At 37.3% G+C, this 25,026-nt stretch overlaps 2 protein-coding genes and 1 non-coding gene across 3 annotated transcripts; 2 read left to right on the top strand and 1 right to left on the bottom strand.

The window, feature by feature from the left end:
- The first annotated feature begins 5,507 nt into the window (after positions 1-5,507).
- Positions 5,508-6,625, top strand: LOC116200493. Its single transcript, XM_031531342.1, has 2 exons — positions 5,508-5,822; positions 6,038-6,625. The coding sequence occupies exons 1-2, from the start codon at positions 5,508-5,510 to the stop codon at positions 6,623-6,625; spliced, it is 903 nt and encodes a 300-aa protein (XP_031387202.1).
- A 7,362-nt stretch (positions 6,626-13,987) lies between these two features.
- On the bottom strand, positions 13,988-24,540 carry LOC116200494. The gene is made up of 6 exons (XM_031531344.1): positions 24,498-24,540; positions 23,959-24,030; positions 21,436-21,571; positions 15,078-15,948; positions 14,120-15,035; positions 13,988-14,031 (listed from the first exon to the last, which is right to left on the bottom strand). Exons 1-6 carry the CDS (start codon positions 24,538-24,540, stop codon positions 13,988-13,990), a joined length of 2,082 nt encoding a protein of 693 aa, XP_031387204.1.
- On the top strand, positions 15,325-15,431 carry LOC116202119. The gene has a single exon (XR_004156001.1). It is a non-coding gene; the product is annotated as a small nucleolar RNA R71 (small nucleolar RNA).
- Positions 24,541-25,026: the final 486 nt, after the last annotated feature.

The following is a 25,026-nucleotide window of genomic DNA, read 5'->3' on the forward strand; positions in this document are numbered from 1 at the left end:
CCGATGGATATTTTACAGTTTTCAACATAATTGACAATTTTTTTTTAATTTTACAAATACATAAAAATACTTTTTGAGTATGACCGTTCCCATTTGTTTCTATTATAATAAAAAAGCATATCAAAATATGGTCCATAGAATTGTACATTTACTTATGTCAAAAATAATCTTTTCATAAAAGAAAATGATATTCCACAAATAAATTGACTTGACTTAACCCCAAGGGTTAGAGCTAGTGATTAGAACGTGCGTATACTTTGTGAGTAGTTCACAAGGTCGTAGGTTCGAATCACCCCTTACGTGTGTAATCTTTGGTGAGGCCACGCACACATGTGCTTGCACATGAACTTATCTGGATCCATGAACTTGTGAGGTGTTCATAGGCATGGGGAGAATAAACTCCTCGTTATCATAAAAAAAAAGCACTTAAACTTCGAAGTTTTGGATAAATTCAAAGAATGACATAACCTTAATAGAATATTTTTACTATGAATTTATTCATGCGAGAATCATATTAAATTAGATCCCAATGTGTCATATTTTATTTGGCTTAGTTTCTATGTTGCTCTTTTTTTACTCAATTAATTAATTACTCATTTCTATCTGATGTCCAAGGATGTTGTTGATTTAATACTATTTTACTGTCTAATAACATGATATAATATAAATATGAGGTGATTGAAGATTAAAAAAAATAAATTGAAAATGACTATTTTACGAATATCAAATGATAAAAAAAATTTAAAAATCATAATGGTTTCGGATTAACTGTGCTATAATTAATGACTCAGGTTCTTACTCTTTTACCAAAAGTTTGAACCATCTCAACGCAACGTTATTGTAAAAGTAAAAAGAAAGAATTTGGTCCCCATACGTGCACATGGCAGCTCAATGTTTACACGGATTAATTATTGCAATAATAGATGGATATATAAGATAGATGAATACATAGCCTTAAACAGCACGTTTATGATTTTTCGTTTTCTCGTTTATTAGTTTCTTTCTCAATGCGCATGAATATTTTGCACGGGTTTTCTCCTTATAGTTAATCTTTTCTTTTTGTTCTGAACTTAAGTTTACTGGTTTTTATTTTATAATTTTGTTTCTTGTCTTAATTTTTAAAGGCAATATGTTCGTCATACTTCGAGTAAGACCGATGTATCACCAGTATCCATCTATATGACACAAGAAGTAAGTCTCCGCTACCTAATCGGACTATTCCGAATTAATAATGGTTTGGATCATTTTGATGGTTTAGTCTCAAACACTAGGAAGGAGCACTCACGCTATGCTACGGGTCTACAAAAACTCTTTTTTATCAACAATTAATATATTTGTACGATCAAAGTATGAGAACGGATATTAGTAATATTGAAAAATACATTAACAAATTAATATAGCGTGACTCATTTTAAAAGTGAATGAACACTCTAATTTAGAATTATTTTTTTTCAATTTTATGAATATACATGAAAGTGAAAGAAAAATAAATTAGAAATTTAATTAAATGATATTGTAAGATAAGTATGAAAATGTAAAATATTATATGAAATTATAAAAATAATGATTAAATAGTATTTACATGAATGGTAGAGAAAAAGTGATGAACGTATTTGAATATAAAGTGTAAGATTAGAAGGAAAAATGCAACAAATTAAAGATTTTGGTAAATTATAAAAATTAAAAGAAAATTGTAATATGGCTCCCTGAATTTAAGATGGACCGATTGTGATATTGAAAGAAAAATAAAGTATATTTTTCAAGTAATAAATGATTAAAAATCTATCTAAATATTTTTTATTTATTAGTAGTGTTTACATTATATAGCATGTTTAAAAGTGTAAAATCGCGAGAGCTACAAAAATTAAAGGGTAAATTACAAAAAAAAACTCAAATTTTGTAAAATGTCTCAGTTTTGTCCTAAATTTTGTTTTGTAACAGAAAAAACCATAAGTTTTCTAAAATGTTTCAAAAATGACCTCCGTTATAACTTCCGTTAATTTTTGCCTACGTGTGACCTACGTGGACTGTTAAAGGGACCCACCATCAGCAGCAAAAATTGACAGAAGTTATAACGGATGTCATTTTTGAGACATTTTAGAAAACTTATGGTTTTTTTGTTACAAAATAAAATTTAAGACAAAATTGAGACTTTTTACAAAATTTGGATTTTTTTTTGTAATTTGCCCAAAATTAAAACAAAGAATATTTTTATGCATGTGAGTATTAAAATAATATTTTCATTATTGTAGGATGTGACATGTTTTAGTTGATTAATGTATAAATAGTAAAAACATGTTAATTTTAGAATTTTTTGGAGGATGCAAAAAGTTATCAAAATAAGGGACAAAAAGAAAACCAATCAAAATTTGTGGCTAAACTTAAAAAAAAGAAGAAAATGAAAGGTAAAATGGCAAAGAAAGAAGAGGACAGGTGTCCTAATCTAATGCAAAAGGAAGACAACAGTTTTAGATTTATTTATAAATTGGTTACAATAAAGTGCTAAATGTGGCTGGGCACGGTACACTTGTTTAATGTTAGCACACAAACAGTCGTGACAAAAACTAAATAATTGGGAGCCTCGGGGACCAAACATTCACATGCCTAGTCAATTGTTCGGTTGACTATCACATGTGAAGAGACGACGAGAAGCTGACTCAATCTCCAAAGCTGTGACCACATGCCAAGAAGATATCACCAAAAGATATATTTTTAAACTGATTTGATTAGGACCCAATTATCAATGACTTCAGTCAATTCATATAAAATTATTGAAGAGGTTGGTTTCGTCCTCGTGCGGTTGTTTTAGAATAGTGGCTTTAATCAAATCCAAAGACATTCAACATGCCAAAACCCAAAAGGGGCTTATGATCTCCTAGACCATCCATGTGAAAGAACATTCTTAATTGTGAGATGCATGGTCTATTTATTAATCTCCACCAACTATTTCATTTCAAAGCATAGTATAGGTTTCTTATGTAGCTATAGACAGATAGGGTAGAGAGGTTATTATTGTCTTTTTCTTTTTTGTTGAGTATCATCAGCTTCTTAATAAAGACTAATTTTCATTTAGGCGTCAACTTATTTTGAGCTTTGTTTGGAAATACAGTGACGGTTGCATAAGTGTTTTTTTTGTTGAATTTTAAGCAAGCAGTATTTGATGAACTTTTTTAAAACCATAGTTAGTTGATTCTAGCAGTTGAGAACGTGATTTTTTCCAGTAGATTTATAAGTGTTTATAAAAACTGCTTCTATTTATTCTCTATATTAATTATTAATTTTAATTTCAACAGTTTCGAATTCCTACTCCTAAACACTTTTGTTAAACACTTTTATTTATTCTGAAATCAATACTTATTTTTCAGTAATTATATTTTAACAACAATACTTCCAAACGAAGTCAAAGTGTCTATGATAAAATATGAGCTCCTACACTGTGAGTAAAATCTACACATTAGCAATGCATTTCACTAAACGCACCATATATTGTTTTTAAAATTCCAGTTCTCTAAACCGAGACATATTGTGTTGTGGGTGCGTGCAGTACTAAAAGTTTGCTTACTCGCCTTACATTGGGTATGGGACTGATAATATTAGTGTGACAAAATTCTATGATACCTTCATGCTAGATAACCTCCTCAAATGTCTTTGCTCTATACACTAAACTTTGGGTTGCACTTGAAATGCTTTAGTAATTGAAGAACTAATACTTAGTTGGGGTATCGCAGAAAATTAGCCTTTTACCGAGTGCACCCTGGTATCAAGAATATTAAGGCTCTGTTTGGCAACCAAAAAAATTTTAACTTAATTCGCAAACGGACAAAAAAAGGCTGGTCAAACGGTAATATTGAAGGCCCCACTCCTGACTTCGTCTTCAATCGCTCTGTGTTGCCCTAATTTTTGAGATTTCACAGAAAGAACGGACAGCAACTCCATCGCTCTGTGTTCTTGCAGCTGTTAACTTCGACGCTGTTGAATCTGCCCCGATTTCAACTCCATTTTAGGGGCGCCGCATCACAGAGGACTTCGACATCGGCAACGAAGCCTCCTAATCGACGTTGGCGAGTGGTAATCGGTCCAGATTTCACTGAAATCGGCCGCACGAATAAGGTAATCGATACAGAATTCACTGAAATCGGCCACAAGAAGCAGTAGTCAATTTCACGGCTAACTTACATCCCATCTGAATTTTTTTCCCTTGCTTGATATCGCAGAAAAAGCAATCATAAGGACTTGCAAGAACAGGGCAAAGGCCCCCCTTGTCAGGAATACGATTCCCCGCACTGAGCAACTTCTGCTACAGAAGGACAAAGATTCCCTCCTTTGGTCTTTTTCGAGGGTCCTTCCACTTCATTGTTCACCAGCACGCGAGGCTTTAAAAGACCCGCGTCTCCTCTGCTTCGGTACGCAATCTGAATTTCAGGTAATTTCTCCCATCCTCTCTCCAGTTGCAGATGTCTGATGCTGTGTAATTTTATGGCTTGTCTTGCTTATTTGGTCACTGAGAGGCAATCTGTTGTATTTGTTTCGCTGAAACCCCGATTAAATCTGATGTTCTGTTGTTCAAATATTCACGAATGTGAATCTGCTATTCTTACCCTACATTATGTCTGATGATGTGTACTTTTATGGCTTCTTTTGCTTCTTAGGTCACCCAAAAAAGCAATCTGTTGTTATTGATTCGCTGAAACCTCGTGTGATGCTGCAATGTTGTTCAAATTTCACGAATGTGAAGCTGCTGTTCTTACCCTACATTATGTCTGATACTGTGTATTTTTATGGCTTGTCTTGCTTCTTTGGTCACTGAGAGGCAATATGATGTAATTGTTTCGCTGAAACCCCGTTTAAAACTTGTTCTGTTGTTCAAATATTCACGAATGTGAATCTGCTATTCTTACCCTACATTATGTCTTATGATGTGTACTTTTATGGCTTATTTTGCTTCTTAGGTCACCCAAAAAAGCAATCTGTTGTTATTGATTCACTGAAACCTCGTGTGATGCTGCAATGTTGTTCAAATTTCACGAATGTGAAGCTGCTGTTCTTACCCTACATTATGTCTGATACTGTGTAATTTTATGGCTTCTCTTGCTTGTTTGGTCACTGAGATGCAATCTGTTGTTATTGTTTCGCTGAAACCCCGTGTTAATGTTGTTCTGTTGTTCACATTTCACGAATGTGAAGCTGCTGTTCTTCTTTCAGTTTGTTGAGTAATATGCTTATCGCCTTGTCTCGATTAATGTAATTGTGTCTAGCTCCTAGGCGATACATCATTTCTCCATGCTGTTAGTCTCTGAAGCTGCGATTAGTTGCATTGTTTTGGATAATATATAAGCAGGCAAGGGTTCATTTGCCACAGGAAATGAACCTGTTCTGTGAGTAATTAATTTTTTTTCCTATTAACTGACAGACGAATTATCATGATTTGCTGCAATTTGTTTTTGTGCTGTTAATTTTATTTTTTTCCTATTATGTGTGGAAGTTGTGGTCCAAAAACTGCATCGATAATGGCTCCAAAGGGTGAGCATGTACTGGAATGGAGTGAGGAGATGGAGTTGGCATTCATACATATCATGCTTGAAGTCTTCAAAGTGACCCAAACGACTTCCTGGAAGAGATCTCATTGGGAAGAGATGACTAAGGAAATAGAGAAGCAATTTCCTGAAGCGCAACTTTGTTGGACGAAGGTAAGGGACAAGTGTGCTAGATTGAAAGGGACATACAGGCAGTTCACTGAGCTAAGGAACCACACTGGAGTGGGATGGGATGCAGACACGAACACCATCAAGGCCAGTCCCGATGTCTGGGATATGTTTAGCAAGGTACACGCTTCAGATATGTTACTGTCTTCTGTGCTTGAAGCTGAGTTCATAATATGAGTTATGCAATGCTAACAATTCCTTTTATTTAAAATGCCTACTGGTTGTTCAATTTTCTAGATATTGGCATGTCCTTCATGGGATGTCGTTGGCTTTCTATAGTTCCTCACTATTTACTGTTACTGTTCTCGTAACATATACCGTATCTCAATGTGCAGAAGAACAGGGCATTCAAGGCATTCCGGACCAAAGGTTGCAAGCACTACAGCCTATTGAATGAGCTTTTCAGTTCTTCAACTGCTACCGGTGCTCTTCGCATCTCCTCCACCAATCCACCGACAACTTCATCTGAGGAACGACGGATGCATGCGGCATTCATATCAGCGTCGAGGGGAAAGCAGAAACAGGCTGTCAACATCGTGGAGTGCTCCGACGAGAGTGACGACCCTGTCAATGTTGAAGATCCAATAATATCAGAGTCCCGACGTCGAGTGTCTAAAAGAGCTTCATCGGAAAAGTCCATAATGCATGAGTGCATGGAATTGTTTAGGGATAGCTTCAACAAGAATGGTCTCGAAACCCCATCGGCATCAAAGCGAAGCAAGTCCGTATCAAGCCCTGATAAGCCAGAGAAGGATAGCGTCAACGAAGCCATGTTAGAGTTGAAAAAATTGAAGGAGAAGGTCCCGCGTCGCTTTTATTTGAAAGCCGCCATGGCGCTGGCAGATAAGGAAATAAGGAAGGTTTTCATGTTCTTAGACGAGGACGAGCGAATTGAATGGCTGCAGAACCTTGCTGACTCCTGAATCGAAGCGCAGAGTATATTGGTTTACGTTTAGTTGAACATGTTCCGCTAATTGCTTTTACTATACTTTGTTATGACATTTGTTATCCTGACATGTTTGTTTCGAGTGTTTGGAATAATTTCATTTGAATATTTTTAATGCGTGCTTTGACTGTCTTGTGTGGTATGAAATGTGGTTTTTAAATGTTAACGTACAGTGTGCTATTCTTACAACAGTTATAGGCGTACAGTAGCAATTCTCAATATGCCAAGGAATAGCAATTCTGCACGGTATGACGGGAACTCTGACGATGACGAGATCGTTGTTAGACAGCGGTGGTTCTTCTTATTGATGGTACAACTAATGGAGGCCGAACGAGTGGTTCAAAGGAACATCCCATGCAGAACTTCGGCACTTCAGGGAAGACAATACACAATTGAAGTTTTGGGGAATGACGTTAGATGCTTCGAGTCGTTTAGAATGGAACCGTATGTGTTTAGAAATCTTTGCGACACACTTCGGCTGCGCTGTGGTATCACTGACGGTAGGAATGGTATCACCGTGGAAGAGATGGTAGGAATGTTCTTATTGGTTATTTCACATAGTTCACTCTATGCAATTGTGGCGGAAAGGTATCAACATTCAAAAGAAACGGTGTCACGAGCAGTCATAAAAATTCTCCGAGGTATACTAGCCTTATCACCCGAGTATATTCGACCGAGGAACGTAGCTGTACAGCCGGAAATTGAAAGGGAACCACGTTGGCGTTTCTTTAGGGTATTTTCCTAATAATGCCAAGCTATGAATAATTTATATCGTAAAATTATGTAAGTTACATAATAATTTTGTATTGTCATGCAGGATTGCATCGGAGCAATTGATGGAACACATGTGGCTGCATGTATCCCCAGAGAGAATAGAGTACCATATCTCGATAGAAATGCTGAGATAACACAAAATATATTGGCCGCTTGTTCCCACGACATGATGTTCACATATGTCATGACAAGTTGGGAGGGTTCGGCACATGATTCAAAAATATTTTCCGAAGCTGCTACATTGAAGCAATTTCCAGCGCCACGTGGTGGTAAGTTGATCCCTTTGCAAATATATATAAAAATAAGCTCAAATTCTACCAGCAAGTGTACTGGGTCAGATCAAGTAATATAGTGATGAATAGAGTGTCGATCCCACAAGGATTAATTAAGTACTAAACCTATATTAGATTCTATTATTATCTAAGCAATCAAATTAAGAGAATTAACTAATTAACTACTAATCAACCTAAATCGTCACAAAGAGCAGAAAGAGAATTGTACGAAAATATATCAATTGAAAGTGGGAAAAACAGAATCCACCCTAGTTTCACTAATCAGATTGCCATCATGTTATATAGACTGATAGCTATGTGATTATTCAAGTGAGTTTATCAAGCCTTTAAAATTAAAGTCTTAAACCTCTAATTAATCAATCAGCTCCCGCATCTCTAATTAATAGTGGACTCTAAATTATAATCATACACCTTCCAGTGCTATGATTGTCTAATGCCCTATATTAATTATCCCTAATGTCTTAGCGAATAACTAACTAGAAACATTGCATTAATCCCTGGATAATCTCTAATTAAACTAATTAACGCAGCTATCGCATTTAACTAATTAGTCTAATCAAGAATTCCTAACAAACACTATATCAACTCCCGTATCAATAGTGTTTCTAACAATTATAACCAATTAAGAATTAAAATTGAAATTATAGGAATTGCAATCATGAATCATCAACACATCTATTAATCCTATAACATGGCGACAATCATCATATTAGCTACCTAGGGTTTCATCATATTCCCACAAAAGAAGCTTAGAATATCATGGAATTGAAAACACAATTATAATTCCAAGGAGTCATTGCAATAGAATTCATATTCAGCAGTAAACTCAAGATATTGAATCCTAAAACAAAAACCCAACAATTCCTTTAAGGAATTATCTCTTCCACAATTCTTCGCTTCAAATCAATTGATCCAGGTGACGGCTCCAGACAAGACCCTCTCCAAAAACTCTCTAGGTTAAAAGAATGGTGAAAGATGGCTCCCCCCTAGGGTTTCCTAATCTTGTTATGAGGAGTATTTATATCCACAACAAAAAAAGATTTCCGAAAGATATATGCTGGCTCCAAATTGCGCAAAACTCCTCAATATTGCTCGTAATTCCATCTAAGTCCTCAAAGACCTACAATATCAAATTACACATAATTAAGCACCGACTTCTTATAATTTCTATAAAATTAATAATAATTTAACATGAATTGCACAATAAAATATGAGTATAATATGCCCTTATCAACTTCCCCACACTTGAACTTTTGCTTGTCCTCAAGCAAAATAAATAAGACCAAGGAAAGAAATCTATCAGAGAGAGTACAAATTTTCATATTCACTGATTTAAGCATTTGATATCTCATAATTTATTACTCGTTATTTTGTGGTGCCCACTGCTCAAACTAAACTGGAAACATGTGATCAGAGTACTACAGTTGAAATTAACCAGCTAATCTAGAGAAAGCAAATTTTAATCCAAGCGTTTAGCCTAAGATTTCTATTTCAAAAGTAAATACTCAGTCCTATAAGGAAAAATACACATTTAAACTTCATAGCTGTTAGCAGGCATATAATCCCTCTAATTTTCCCTCTAAGCAAGTCAACAAGGTAGTGAAAGCATATGGTATCTGCTTCGTCCCTAGGTTTTCTTCCTTTTTATTACAAGTCTTAATTTATTTTTTTGTTTTTGCATTCAATTTTTCCTTTCTGTTTAAGAAGCAAATTTTTTTTTTTTTTTTCAAGTCCAATTTTTGTTTGAACTTGTGCCTTTCCGCTCTTCTCGTTATAGTGAGTTCATTGAGTCGGCACATCCCGGGCTCATCACCCAAGTGACCGGGTTTTAAAGGGACCCCTACGAACTCTTCCTCACTCTAACATTCAAGTTAGGATACTCATAACTCAATTCTTGAGTCATTGGAGTAAAGGCTATGCTTGCTTTTTTTTTTTTGAATGCTCACTAACACTTTTCAGACTTCTTTTATAGGAATCACTAAGTACAAAGCTTCTTCTACCTCTTTCACTAAATGTTAAAGTGCTATTAGAATAATTAAAAAGAGGATATACTAACTAACTTTGCTTAGAAGTAGACCTGTTTATTTTTCACTTAAGGACTTGACCGACTCTTAAACTTCAAACTCTAGGGCTAAAAACTAGGTAAATTTGATTTCTAAAGATTTGACTAATTAATTTTAACTAAGTACAAAATCACAACAGTGGTGAGTAGGGCGCCTAAGTGAGTCAATTTTTTTCAAACAATTCCTGAACAAATGCTATCAACAGTATTCTTCGTACAATCTCTAGATTTCAATAATTAAAAAAAATTAAAAAAAAAAAAGAATTTGGCCTAACAATTGCCAGATAACTTAAGGACAATTATAATTCAAGGTGACAGGGAAGTATAACTATTTATCAACAAAGACAGGCATCAGATGTCATGAGTAACAAATTAAATCACAGAATTCAGACATCAACACTATACTCAATTTTATACTCCATCTGTTTAGTATCTCCCTTCCCCACACTTAGATTAAACAGTGTCCTCACTGTTCCTAATGTAGCTCTAGTAAAACGAAAATAAAAATAAAGAACATAAGAGAAAAAGAGATACTAGTACTTCCCCGATTTCGAAAAATTAAGTTGAAGCAATTGGAGTTCCAACTGGTATAGCAATAGGGAGAGTCAGCAGTTGTTATCCACCATGGCTTCAAAAACAAAAAGAAAACAACAAAAAGAACAAAAATAGCAGATAATCCATCTTAACTAAAACAATCAAATAGCAAATATCCCAAGTCTACCCAATGAGTGGGTGCTTGATAAAGTACAAACCAACAGCAAATCAAAATAAAACAAATGAAGCAAAAGAATTGAGAGCCAACAGGGACTTTAGCTCTCAGACATGGGCTGCCTCCCATGAAGCACTTAGTTTATAGTCGCTAGTTCGACTTTTCCAATTCTTCAACCGAATTTGCTAGATCCACCGTAGTGGCATCACCATCAATATTTTCCCCTTCAAAGTAATGCTTGAGAAGATGACCGTTTACTTTAAAAGTGCGGTCATCTTCTGACTTCAGCTCAACTGCACCATAGGGAAAAACATTAGAAATAACAAATGGTCCAGACCATCGAGATTTTAACTTACCTGGGAACAACTTCAAGCGAGAGTTGTATAATAGGACTTTCTGACCAGGCAAAAACTCTCGCTTTAGGATGTTCCTATCATGCCATCGCTTGGCTCGCTCCTTGTATATCCTAGCATTTTCATATGCTTCCTCTCTCATCTCAGCCATCTGATTCAATTGGAGCAATCTCTTTTCACCTGCAGCTTGTAAATCAAAGTTAAGGTATTTTATGGCCCAATATGCTTTGTGCTCAAGCTCTACTGGTAGGTGACATGATTTACCATAAACAATCTTGTATGGGGACATTCCTATGGGGGTTTTGAAAGCTGTCTTGTAAGCCCACAATGCATCATCAAGTTTTAAAGACCAATCTTTCCTAGATGCATTGACTGTTTTCTCTAAGATACGCTTTATTTCCCTATTGGACACCTCAACCTGTCCACAAGTCTGTGGATGATAAGGGGTGGCAATTTTATGAGTAACTCCATATTTTGATAATAATTTTTCAAATTGCCGATTGCAAAAATGTGATCCCCCATCACTTATAATGGCTCTAGGTACCCCAAATCTTGAAAAGATGTTCTTTTTCAAAAATCTGATTACAACTCTGGCATCATTACTTTGTAGAGCAACTGCTTCTACCCATTTTGAAACATAATCAACAGCCACAAGAATATATTTATTTGAAAAAGAAGAGGGAAAAGGACCCATAAAGTCTATTCCCCACACATCAAAAAGCTCAATTACAAGAATGCTATTTTGTGGTACTTCATGTCTCCTAGAAATATTGCCAGTTCTTTGGCATGGAGCACAAGACATAATGTAATTCCTGCAATCATGAAATACTCTAGGCCAATAAAATCCACAAGATAAGATCTTAGTTGCAGTTCTTTCCACACCAAAGTGGCCTCCTGCTTCCTTAGAATGACAGTGTTGTATTATGCTAAGTTGTTCAGTTTCAGGCACACAGCGTCTAATTACTTGGTCAGCACAATATTTAAACAGATATGGTTCATCCCAAAAATAGTATTTCACGTCATGCAAAAATTTCTTTTTCTGTTGAGATGACAAACCATATGGTGTGATGTTGCTAACCATGTAATTGACTATATCAGCATACCAAGGTAATCCTTGGATTTCTGCTACATGCAATTGTTCATCAGGGAACTTTTCATTAATGGGTGAATCTAAACAATCAGATTCCAAACGGGATAAGTGATCAGCCACTACATTTTCAGTTCCCTTAATGTCTCTAATTTCCAGGTCAAATTCTTGTAGCAGTAGAATCCAACGAATTAGCCTAGGTTTAGCATAAGCTTTGGCAAACAAATATTTCAGGGCAGCATGGTCTGTGTATACTATGATCTTAGAACCTATCAGATAAGGCCGAAACTTGTCACATGCAAATATGACTGCTAAAAGCTCCTTTTCAGTTGTGGCATAGTTCTTTTGGGCCTCATTTAAAGTTCTACTAGCATAGTATATTGCATGAAATACCTTACCTCTCCTTTGCCCAAGTACTGCTCCTACAGCATAGTCGCTGGCATCACACATCAGCTCAAACGGAAGCTCCCAATTAGGTGCAACGATCACTGGTGCAGAAGTGAGTTTCTCCTTCAATAAATTGAATGCCTGCAAACAATTGTCATTAAAAACAAAAGCAGAATCTTTTTCAAGTAAATTACAAAGAGGTCTAGAGATTTTAGAAAAGTCCTTGATAAATCTCCTGTAGAAGCCAGCATGTCCTAAGAAGCTCCTTACTCCTTTTGTTGAAGTGGGTGGTGGCAACTTCTCTATTATCTCCACTTTTGCTCGATCAACTTCAATCCCTTTCTTTGACACCTTGTGACCTAAGACTATACCCTCTCTTACCATAAAATGACATTTCTCCCAGTTCAGAAGCAGATTAGTCTCCTTACATCTTTTAAGCACACAGCCTAAATTTGTCAGACAAGATTCAAATGACTTCCCAAAAACAGAGAAATCATCCATAAATATTTCAATAAAATTCTCTAACATGTCAGAAAATATAGACATCATGCACCTCTGGAAAGTGGCAGGTGCATTACAGAGACCGAAAGGCATTCTCCTAAAGGCAAAAGTGCCATAAGGACAAGTAAATGTGGTTTTCTCCTGGTCCTCGGGTGCTATATGAATCTGATTGTAACCAGAATAACCATCTAGAAAACAATAATAATCATGCCCTGCAAGTTTTTCTAGCATCTGATCAATGAAGGGGAGGGGGAAATGGTCTTTACGGGTAGCATCATTTAGTTTCCTGTAATCTATACAAACTCTCCACCCAGTCACAGTACGAGTCGGGATTAATTTATTGACCTCATTTTTAACCACAGTCATACCACCCTTTTTTGGGCACTACTTGAACAGGACTAACCCATTTACTATCTGAGATAGGATAGATAATACCTGCATCCAACAGTTTAAGCACTTCTTTCTTCACTACCTCTTTGAGAGTTGGGTTAAGTCGCCTCTGTGGTTGCACTATGGGTTTGCTCTCAGCTTCCAACATTATCCTGTGAGTGCAAATCAAAGGGCTGATCCCTTTGATATCTGCAATAGTCCATCCTATTGCCTCCTTGTGCTCTCTCAGCACGCTTAGGAGCTGTTGCTCCTGATCACCTGTCAAGGAAGAAGAGATAATTATTGGCAAAGTATCATCTATTCCAAGATAGGCATATTTTAAATGGCTAGGCAATGGTTTAAGTTCTAGCACCGGGGACTGTGTCAAAGATGATACTGGTTTTGTCGCACTAGTGCCCAGCTCCTCATAGTAGCGAGCCTTGATTTCTGATACCTTCTCCACAGATTCTTCCTCATGCTCATCATCATCACTCCAATCGTCCAGATCCCTAAGGACTGATTCTATTGTATCCACACCTGCTTTCTCCTCCACAGACTCAGAGATAAGCTCATCAATAATATCAATGGTGTAACATGATTTGCCATCATCAAATTTCTTTATGGCGTCATAAACATTAAAAGTTATTTGTTCATTCATAACTCTTAAAGTGAGCTTACCTTGTTCCACATCTATTAATGCTTTACCTGTCGCAAGGAACGGTCTGCCAAGGATCATGGGCACCTCTCTGTCCTCCTCCATCTCCAAGACTATGAAGTCGACTGGAAATATGAATTTGTCTACCTTCACCAGGACATTCTCAACAATACCCTTTGGATATTTGATACTCCTGTCAGCAAGTTGCAAGGTAATATGAGTTTTCTTGCATTCTCCAAGTCCAAGTTTCCTGAAAATAGACAGAGGCATTAAATTTATACTTGCACCTGAATCGATAAGAACGTTCTCAAAATGAAAATTCCCTATAGTACAAGGAACAGTGAAACTCCCCTGATCTCTTTGTTTGCGTGGTAAGTTAGGCAAGTCCTTTTGGAGAATCATAGAACACTCTCCTGTAAGCATCACAGGCTCACTCCCATCAAACTTCCTCTTTTTAGTGAGCAGATCCTTCATGAATCTAGCATATGAAGGCATCTGCTGGAGTGCTTCTGCAAATGGAATGTTGATTTGCAGCTTTTTAAAAACATCTAGGAATTTAGCAAATTGGGCGTCCAACTGTTGTTGCTTCAATCTTCCTGGAAAAGGGACAGGAGGAACATACGGTTTCACCCCTAGTGACTTCTGCCTTGGTTCCTCCACCTTTTGCTTACCTTTGTCTTTCTCCGGACTCTCCTCCTGAGTTTGAGCTTTTCTATTGACTATTTCCAATTCCTTGCCACTCCTCAGCATTATAGCATTGACACCCTTGGGGTTCTCTTCAGTGTTGCTGGGTAAAGACCCTGATGGTCTATTACTCAATTGCTGAGAAATCTGACTAATCTGACCCTCTAGGTTTCGAATAGTGGCTTGTTGATTCTGTAGCATGGTGTCAGTCTTTTGCATATAGCTCAACATGAGCTCTTCCATTCTCGACTGACTTTGCTGAGGTGGAGCATTCTGAGCAGGGCCTTGCTTTTGGAATCCAGGTGGCGGTTTAAGTGCATTATTCTCATTCCTCCATGAGAAATTAGGATGATTACGCCACCCGGGATTGTAAGTGTTCGAATAAGGCCCTTGATTACTCCGTTGGAAGTTGTTGACAAAGTTCACTTGCTCTCCATTGGGTGAAGCCGAGGGATTTCCAGACATGCATTCAAGAGTCGAATGTGGTCCTGAACACAACTCACAAAAAGCAACCTGATTAGTATTAAAAGAATGTGCTGAGGTGAGTTTACTTACCTGGGTAGTGAGAGCTGAAATCTGGGTTGTCAAATTAGCAATAGTGTCCATGTCATTGACTGATGCCACTCTTGATTTACTTCTTTCATTCTGCCAATTATGTGCACTGGAGGCCATCTCTTCTATCAAAGCACTTGCTTCATCATAATTCTTACCCATCAGTGCGCCTCCTGCTGCAGCATCTACTAGAGACCTCAATGTATCATCCAGGCTAAGATAGAAGACCTCAATTAGGAGATTATCTGGCAATCCGTGATGTGGGCACTTTCTGATTGCCTCCTTGAATCTCTCCCATGCCTCATAAAGTGATTCACCATTGAACTTGGTGAAGTTAGTGATTTCGTTCCTCAATCTTGCAGTCCTAGCTGGTGGGAAAAATCTCCTGAGAAACTTAGATGAAAGGTCGGCCCAGGTGGTGATGGACTCTTGTGGCAGTGAATTGAACCAGGCTCTCGCTTTATCCCTAAGCGAGAAAGGAAAAAGCTGTAATCTAATAACATCATCAGTGACATTATTCATCTTTACCGTGTTACAGTATTGGAGGAATCCTGCAATATGCTCATCAGGACTCTCGTTGGGATATCCTCCAAACTGATTTGATTGAACCATCTGGATGAGTGCTGGCTTCAGTTCAAAGTTATTAGCTGGAATAGTGGGCCTTCTGATCGCAGAACCCATAATAGTAGGTACTGCATAGTCTCGAAGTGCTCTGGCAGCACCCTGTATTTGGCGGTTGATGTCATCATCTGCCATCTCAACTACCTGCAATTCTTCCCTTCTTCTGTTCTCTCTTCTCAACCGATGCAAGGTGCGCTCTATCTCAGGATCTAATGGTAGAAGTTCAGCACTTCTACTCCTGCGCATAGAATACCTGCAAAGAGAACAAGAAATAAACACACAGTAAAGTGCGCCTAAATTAACAATAGAACTAAAGGTGGTCTAATATTAAGTTAGTCCCCGGCAACGGCGCCAAAAACTTGATCCCTTTGCAAATATATATAAAAATAAGCTCAAATTCTACCAGCAAGTGTACTGGGTCAGATCAAGTAATATAGTGATGAATAGAGTGTCGATCCCACAAGGATTAATTAAGTACTAAACCTATATTAGATTCTATTATTATCTAAGCAATCAAATTAAGAGAATTAACTAATTAACTACTAATCAACCTAAATCGTCACAAAGAGCAGAAAGAGAATTGTACGAAAATATATCAATTGAAAGTGGGAAAAACAGAATCCACCCTAGTTTCACTAATCAGATTGCCATCATGTTATATAGACTGATAGCTATGTGATTATTCAAGTGAGTTTATCAAGCCTTTAAAATTAAAGTCTTAAACCTCTAATTAATCAATCAGCTCCCGCATCTCTAATTAATAGTGGACTCTAAATTATAATCATACACCTTCCAGTGCTATGATTGTCTAATGCCCTATATTAATTATCCCTAATGTCTTAGCGAATAACTAACTAGAAACATTGCATTAATCCCTGGATAATCTCTAATTAAACTAATTAACGCAGCTATCGCATTTAACTAATTAGTCTAATCAAGAATTCCTAACAAACACTATATCAACTCCCGTATCAATAGTGTTTCTAACAATTATAACCAATTAAGAATTAAAATTGAAATTATAGGAATTGCAATCATGAATCATCAACACATCTATTAATCCTATAACATGGCGACAATCATCATATTAGCTACCTAGGGTTTCATCATATTCCCACAAAAGAAGCTTAGAATATCATGGAATTGAAAACACAATTATAATTCCAAGGAGTCATTGCAATAGAATTCATATTCAGCAGTAAACTCAAGATATTGAATCCTAAAACAAAAACCCAACAATTCCTTTAAGGAATTATCTCTTCCACAATTCTTCGCTTCAAATCAATTGATCCAGGTGACGGCTCCAGACAAGACCCTCTCCAAAAACTCTCTAGGTTAAAAGAATGGTGAAAGATGGCTCCCCCCCTAGGGTTTCCTAATCTTGTTATGAGGAGTATTTATATCCACAACAAAAAAAAGATTTCCGAAAGATATATGCTGGCTCCAAATTGCGCAAAACTCCTCAATATTGCTCGTAATTCCATCTAAGTCCTCAAAGACCTACAATATCAAATTACACATAATTAAGCACCGACTTCTTATAATTTCTATAAAATTAATAATAATTTAACATGAATTGCACAATAAAATATGAGTATAATATGCCCTTATCATAAGTATTTACTGGTCACTTTTCTCTTTTCGATAAAATTTCAACCATAACATGTTTAACTGAACAATTTTCCTTTTTTTTCTTCCCAGACCAATATTATGTTGTCGATGCAGGGTTTTCAAACATTCCTGGATATTTGGCTCCATACAAGGGGGAACGATATCACCGAAGTGATTTCGGACGGCGCAATCCACCGACAACAGAGAAGGAGCTTTTTAATTAGCGTCACGCATCAGTGCGCAACGTCATCGAACGTTGCTTTGGTATTTTGAAGAGGAGATTTGCCATACTAAGATTAATGCCAAACTTCATACCGTTAAGACAAGGGCAACTTGCCCTTGCGTGTTTTGTTTTGCATAATTTTATACGACGCAATAATTATCACGACAGATTATTTGCGGAGTACGGCGATGCGTGGACAGAATACGATGAATTTCGAAGTCCACCGCCAGAAGAAGGAATTAGAACTCAAGTGGATATGAGTAGTGACGAAATGAATGTTGTGCGAGACTGTATCGCTAATCGCTTATGGCGCGAAGAAAGAGGAGGGCGATGATAGACCCGCTCTTTTATTTGTATTTGAATGTAGTGAGCGAATTGATGTACTGTTTTGCTATTGAAAGTGTCAAATTTTTATTAAATGGTGTCTTGAAGGTAAATTGATGTTGGAAGGAAAATTGAAATTGGAAGCAAAAGGCAACATGGGGCCCACCATGAGTTGCAAAACACACAAAAATTTGTCTTCTAGTGTAAATGAGTTGAGTTGAGTTTTTTTAACTCATTTGCCAAACACAACCTAAAGGACTCCAACTAAACCAGTTTGAGCCGAATCAGTTCATTAAGGGATATAATTCTTCCCAACGTAAATTTTCTCCAACAAAATTAGCCTTTAGTGTTTGAAGAAGAGGACATAACTCCAATTGCGAGTATTCTGTCCTAAACCGGTGCGGAAAAATGATAATGGGTGCTTCTAATGGACATATGATGAAAAGGGTGATACTGGGCCGGATGGAATATTCTAGGGCCCAAAAGATCATGCTGGGCTCAACCTTGACTTGAGGAGGCCCAAATTTCAGCCTGGCCCAGCTGACATTTTGAGGTCCATAAGTTGAGAAGTCCTCTTCGTTAAATCCGCACGATCTCCAGCTAATGTCGAAGATCATGGTAATATATACAGATCGATAAGACTTTTGCTGCGTCCGATTCTCCAAATTGTTCACAACTTGGGAGCCATACTTGGAGACACCTAATCTGTCCGCTGCCGTTCCATAATTCCCTGAAGGAGACGCAATTTCTTGCAACAACTAGTTGGTATTCAATTCAGTTCAATTCGATTCAATCGCAAACGAATCATATTATTTGGAAAATTAATAAATTTGACTTAAATGAATTGAGTAATCTATTCATTAGAGTGGAGTATGTATATGCACAGAATCTACCCAAAATCTTATTGAATTTTTAACCGGTTTCAATTCCAACACAAATCTTTTACTTTTAATCTATACTTGTATTTTAGGATTATGGTTCTCGATTTCCAAACGGCATAAGTCAATCGAAATATACTCAAATTGATTTTCAATTTTACCCAGCCAAGAAATTACGTAACTTGATGCTAATTGGCTGTGAGTAAAATCTGGTGTAGCAAGATAGAAATGTAGTTTCTTTGCTTTGTGCCTACAAATCTCAAAGCGGCCAAATAAGGGCTGGAGACAACCAAATCCATCTTCCTCCCCTCAGTTTCTGCAGCCGTCTCCCATACTCTATCTCTTTGTGTCTCTGATTTTGCTCAGAAACTGCATCGATGAATAAAATCAGTCAGGGCCGAGGAGATTTCGGGACAGAGCCAGATTCTATCAGTGACAGCTCCGCAGCCCTTAGCCCTTGGCATCAAAGATCTCAATAAGGTACTACGGTATGGGGTACGTGCTCTCTTAGTTTGGAATATTCACCATTGGGCTCTAGTCATTTAGAAAAACTCCTTTCGATTTCCTCAGCACTAGTTAGTTCTTTCTGTCATCTTTCCAACTTCCTTCTCTTCACTGGCCCGCCTCCAAACACCATTATTCTTGTACAAGACTAGCCCTCACACACACACGTTCATTACGAACTTGAGTGATTATTTTCATATTTTTGCACAAACTCGAGCTCAGAAGATCTGTTTGACACATTGTTTTTACGTGACGTTTGGTTTGCAGGGTAGAAATTGAAGGAGATTAGAATTGATAGGGAATTGGAATTTAGGGGATTAGAATTGAGATTATGATAGAGTATCTTTGTTTGGTTGCATTTTAGAATAATATATATGGAATGAAATTCATGTAATTTCGAAAGACCAAAATATCCCCAATTTAAAAAAAAAATTCATTAAAAAAATTTTATTTTCAGCCATCCACTACAACTCGTGCCGTCACCGGAGCTGCCCCTCGACCACCACCTGATTAGTTATGATCGACCTCTTCCAGCGAGGCCAGGTCTGGCCTTATCATGGTTAGATTTCACCTCTCGAGTGAAATCTGGCGTTAGCAATCTAGTTTGAAACCCTATGCTCTCAAGGAGCTGTTGAGAAGCCATTGTCTTGAGCTCTCAAGAGTCAAGACCAAGGGCGGCTCAACCATTGTGCAAGTTAGGCAGTGGCCTTAGGCCCCACAAAAATTTATTCCCTCAAATTTTAGGTTTGTAGCAGTATTATTAAGTATTATAATTCAATAATTCTAAAAAAAATTCTAAAAATTAATTAATAATCAAAGACTCACAAAAAAAAAACAAAGGACTCATTTATTAAACTACTGAACATTATTTAATCGTTCCTGAGCTACTCCTAAATTTTCTCTCCCACTTATTAATTGATGAATCTCAACTTCTATTTCTAATTATTTCCTCAATTTCTTTTATTGTCTACTTTATTATCTCCAACTACCTATCAAAAATTAATCTCCAATATCAGCCTTCATTAATATTTTAACTTAAGAGTACAGTTGGCAGTTTGTCAGTAAAGTGATTACTAGTAACGTACATTCCCACCAAAGTGGGAATTCACTTTCTCATCCCCATGGCGGGAGTCTATATTATTACTCTTGTGAGAATGTGAAGATGAAAATGTGGATTACCATGACCCAATCAAATGTGGCATTTTGAGGGGCCTCGAGAAAATAATTTTTACATTCTTGGGAATGTGGATAGATTCTCACATACCAATTGCACTCTAAGTAACTAATGTCCTCTTTGCAATCAAGGCTTAACGTTCAATTTCTACTCCTATAAAAGGAGTTGTTTTATTTTAACTCCTAATTATTCTTACAACTATTTTTCTTCTCTCATATTTTCTATTAAATTACAGTCGCTACAATTGAAGCAATCCTCTCATTCTGTGGCACTTTCATAAAGTGATCTCCCTCGAATTTTATAATTAATAAGGTCCCATTGTTGTAAACCTTGATTTTTCCTTTTAATTTATATTTCAATTTGATTAAATTTATATATTTTTGGTAGTGTTTATAGGTATATTTTATTATTTGCAATACATAAGAACTTTTTGACAGAGTCTATAGGTAAACATGTTAACTAGGAAATATGAATTCAGTTATTTAAAATTTAAAAAAAGAAGAAGAAGAATTAAAAGTTTAATATAATCTAAAAAATGAGCTCTTGATAAATTTGTCCAATTTCTTTTAAGTAATTTTATTAAAAAGGAAAAAGGGCTTCATTTTTATTTTTCGCCTTAGGCCTCCAAAGCTCTTGAGTAGCCCGTGCTCAAGCTCGCCCTGAGGTTGGTCGTGGCCAAGGCAACCCTCGTTGAGGGTTGCAACCTTTGGACAAGTGCTGCAACTCTCAGAGCTTGAAAGAGAGAGTAGTTTCTATCCCTAGCTCAGGGCTCGGGATCTAGGTTTTGTTGGGAATAAGGTTGTCAGAATCGTGATTCTACGTAGAATCGGTCGAGGGTTGTGGAATCGTGAATCGTAAAATCGAATCGTAAATCGTAAATCGTAAGATTTTACCTGTAAATAAAAAAAATAACATATACAGATATATACCAAATCTCATATCATAAATAGTAAAAGTAAACATCAAATGATAAATCTTATTGCTTTCTACTTCGTTTGTCAAAATCTGATGGTGCTTAGTCTTCACAAGAGAGCACTCTCACTATAATAATCTCCAATGAAAATTGATATAGTACCGTTGTCACGGATCCTGTAAGTGAATCTGTTTTTCCTCCATAACTTCTTCTTGGTCTGTCCCTTCTTGAAATCATCTTTCTCTGCACCTAAAAAGGTCGAAAAAAATTCCAGCCTAAGTCATCTCGAATCAGACGGCAATCAATAATCAGTTAGAACCCAATTCGAAGCAGTTCAAAAACCTTTTCAGGTCCTTATCACTTATAGCCAGAAGACAAGTTTCAAACTTTTCATAAAATAAGAGAACCAATGAGCAATATTGTCGCACAATGAGAGAGATGATGAGGGAGAGAAAGGGGGCATATAACTTTGGGTTGAAATTAGAATCGTAGAATCGGTCCGATTGTACGATTCGAATCACGATTCTAACAACCATGGTTGGGAATTGATGTATGTCCTAGAGGTAATCTGTCATCGATTATGTATTATGACATTCATAATATTTTATTATTTATGTTACTGTGCTGGTTGCACTTTTACTTTTAACACACAATAACGTCCTTAACATGGTAGGTTCTATAAGCATCAAGTATGACTTAATTGTGAGAATCTATCAATGATGAACGGTATTCTTATACATAACTGGTTGAAGTATCATCGTAACCGGGACAACGATAATGCAGAAAGATCAATGTGGTTTCGACTGATGACCAAGTCTTACTGGATGTAGCGATATCGAGTCACATCACATGTATGCATGGGTCATTATGTGATTGTCATTAGCAGTTCTCATAATGACTATGGTGTAGTGGTCCATAGACTTGAGTCATTTTAGTTTCCTACACGTAATGACATATGCTTTGATACTGTCAAATGCGGACCGTAACATGGTGGTTATAATGATAGTAATTAGGTATTGCTACAGAACATGCAGAGGAATGTGAACGACCAAAATAATATCGGTCTCTCTTACATAACGGGAACGATATCTCACGGCCGCTTGGTGGGTGAAGTCTAAAACCGTATGCATACCCAAATGAGTCGATATGGGGATATCGAGCTCTTTTGGCAGACTAACCCGATACTAAGAAAAAGGGAAGATTGAGCCATACAATGATGATATATATCATGCTTTGGGCTTAATCGAGATATAGAGGACAAAGTGACTGTACTATACGGTAACATAGTCCATAGATTTGTCAGCAATGACTTTCCGATTATTTGAGTGGCGATGATGCTAGATGTTGCTCACTATCTGTAATGTCGAAACAGAGATTTCAACATTACTGTCAACGTAATCGGAACCTACAAGTCACACAAGACAATTGGATTGACATAAAATTATGAGACAAGTATCATCTAATGGAAATTAGATGATTTATGACACAAGTCAAATTAATCGAAAAATTCATTGGATTAAATTTACTGGTTAATTGGACTTTTATTATTGGATTTAATGGATCGAATTGGAGGATGAATTGGGCATAGGGATGGCAATTGGCAAGGTTGGTAAGGGAAGTTCATTTACCATACCCACAATGTACTCACAGATCCCTGTACCAACCCGTCCCGCGCTTAAGCACGGGTATTGATTAGGATGCCATGCTTGCACTGTCACGGGTGCGCGGGTATCGGCCCCGCCCTGTCCCATCTTGCCGCAACATTTTAAAAACTTGAATTTAAAATGAGGGAACACATCATCACATGAACGAAAAAACACGATATAGTCAAGGCAAGAAGGATAATCCAACTCTAGATGGGGGAATCCTCGCACATAAAGGATAGGCTTTTACATTTTCTAACCTTATACTGAGTTTTAGGAAAAAAGAACAGATACCTCTTCGAAGTTATAATCCTAGTGAAACTATCATTAGCTACAGTAAAGGCATGCTTGAGTTAAACATTTCACATGTCCGACACGGTTTACTCATCGGTCGGACTCACTATCATTTCCCCCTAATCGCAACAACTCACTTTATCAATTATTAGGACCTCGACGGCTGTTGCCATTATAATCACAGACCTTACAGTACCAAATTTTCTATCCCACGCTCGAATGAAACTGAACTCAAATCCCGGATTACTATATCAAAAATTGAATCGAGAGAGCATCATCGAACAAGTAAATGAAACCCCCCGTGCACGGGTAGTAGGCTAGTATGATAAGAAGAGTAAAAATAATAATAAGATTAACAATAATAACAATAATAATAACCAATAAAGAATCAAGTAACAAAGACAGCGAACTGCTACGTAGCATATGAAACATAGCAAGAGCCAGAAATTCAGTTTTTCCATCTTCAATGAAACAATCACGCCTATCAACCTCTCGAGCTCCCAGACATTTTTCATTTCCGTAAGAATTAACTTTTTGATCTTCACAAGCAGCATTAACCTCCATTAGTTTCCGTAACTTCTGCCTAGTCACCAAGCGCCATTTGAGTCTGCTTTGACCCACCAACAGCTCTGCCTTCTTTTTCTTTTAAGAAAAAGAAAAAAAAAATCCTCCTTCTTGACATCAGTGACCCCATCTCACCATGATCATGAATTCCTTGCTCGGCGTCTTCCACCGCATTATCAAGAACAAACTCCTCAGGAGCGGGAGATCCTGTCAAGGACAAGAGAGCAAATACACGAAACTGGCCAATTGGCAATTGAGCAATACCCCTTTGACTGTGACATCGCAACATTGAGGTGAATTTGTCTTTCCAATGTTGAGGTGAATTTTTCAGGAAATGAAAATAATCAAAGCAGCTGCAAGACAATAGATGACTGAAGAAGTAACTTCCAGGAAAGCAGCGATGATGATAAGGGAAAAACCTACCGAGACGAGGAGGTTGATTATTCTTCTCCGGGACGGCAATAGAGAATCCTGTCAATTGAGGGAGGGAGGTTCTTGAAACTCAACGAAATGCTCCATACGTGTTTTTAACCTCTCGGCATCGATTCGACATATATATATATATATATATATATATATATATAGATAAAAGACCTACATTGCCCTTGATTCGACATTTGATCAGACAATATTCTGAAATTGAGACAAATTTTGTCTCTCCGGCATTGGATCACCATCCGGTGGAACAATTGTTGTCAGCTTAGACAATCCATTCATTCGCTAACAAAAGTGGGCAGAAAAGCCTACGAATTTGCAAAATCGGCTGGGCAATGTCTGGTAGAGCGGGCAGCCGAAGCGGAAGAAGTTGCAGTTTGAAGAGGACAAGAGGGTTCACCGAGAAGGAAAGGAGGCAGAGAGGGAGGAGAGAGAGGAAGTCAGCGGAAGCAAAGGCGATGAAGGCTCAGTTGGGAACAACTACCCCACTGCCGAACAGAGACGAGAGGAAGGGCAAAGCAGTGGCGGACGGAGACGGTGGAGCAGAGCAGCGAACATAGGCCATATGGGCCTTGAAATTTTGAAGAAGAATTGACCCTCCAGCCCATGAAACAACTGTTTTTATTTTGGCGATAAAAAAATAGGTAGTTTTTGTAGTTAACAGTCAGACCCTCCCCAGGCGCTGGAGTTTTCTCCGACATCCTCACAGGATGTGGCCCCCCACCGAGACGCTTAAATCGGTAGGGCGCAACTTACCTGAGCTCCCCT

Source organism: Punica granatum, chromosome 3, assembly GCF_007655135.1.
Source record: "Punica granatum isolate Tunisia-2019 chromosome 3, ASM765513v2, whole genome shotgun sequence".
In the NCBI taxonomy this organism is placed as follows: Eukaryota; Viridiplantae; Streptophyta; class Magnoliopsida; order Myrtales; family Lythraceae; genus Punica; species Punica granatum.

Bases quoted from the DNA above. Each gene is read 5' to 3' on its own strand.
- LOC116200493 (XM_031531342.1), top strand. From the start codon at position 5,508: ATGGCTCCAAAGGGTGAGCATGTACTGGAATGGAGTGAGGAGATGGAG. The intron at 5,823-6,037 runs GTACACGCTTCA...CTCAATGTGCAG, and splicing joins TCTGGGATATGTTTAGCAAG to AAGAACAGGGCATTCAAGGC.
- LOC116200494 (XM_031531344.1), bottom strand. From the start codon at position 24,540: ATGAATGGATTGTCTAAGCTGACAACAATTGTTCCACCGGATG. The intron at 24,031-24,497 runs GTGATCCAATGC...TGTCCTTGACAG, and splicing joins AACAATTGTTCCACCGGATG to GATCTCCCGCTCCTGAGGAG. The intron at 21,572-23,958 runs GTGAGATGGGGT...CGACCTTTTTAG, and splicing joins GCAAGGAATTCATGATCATG to GTGCAGAGAAAGATGATTTC.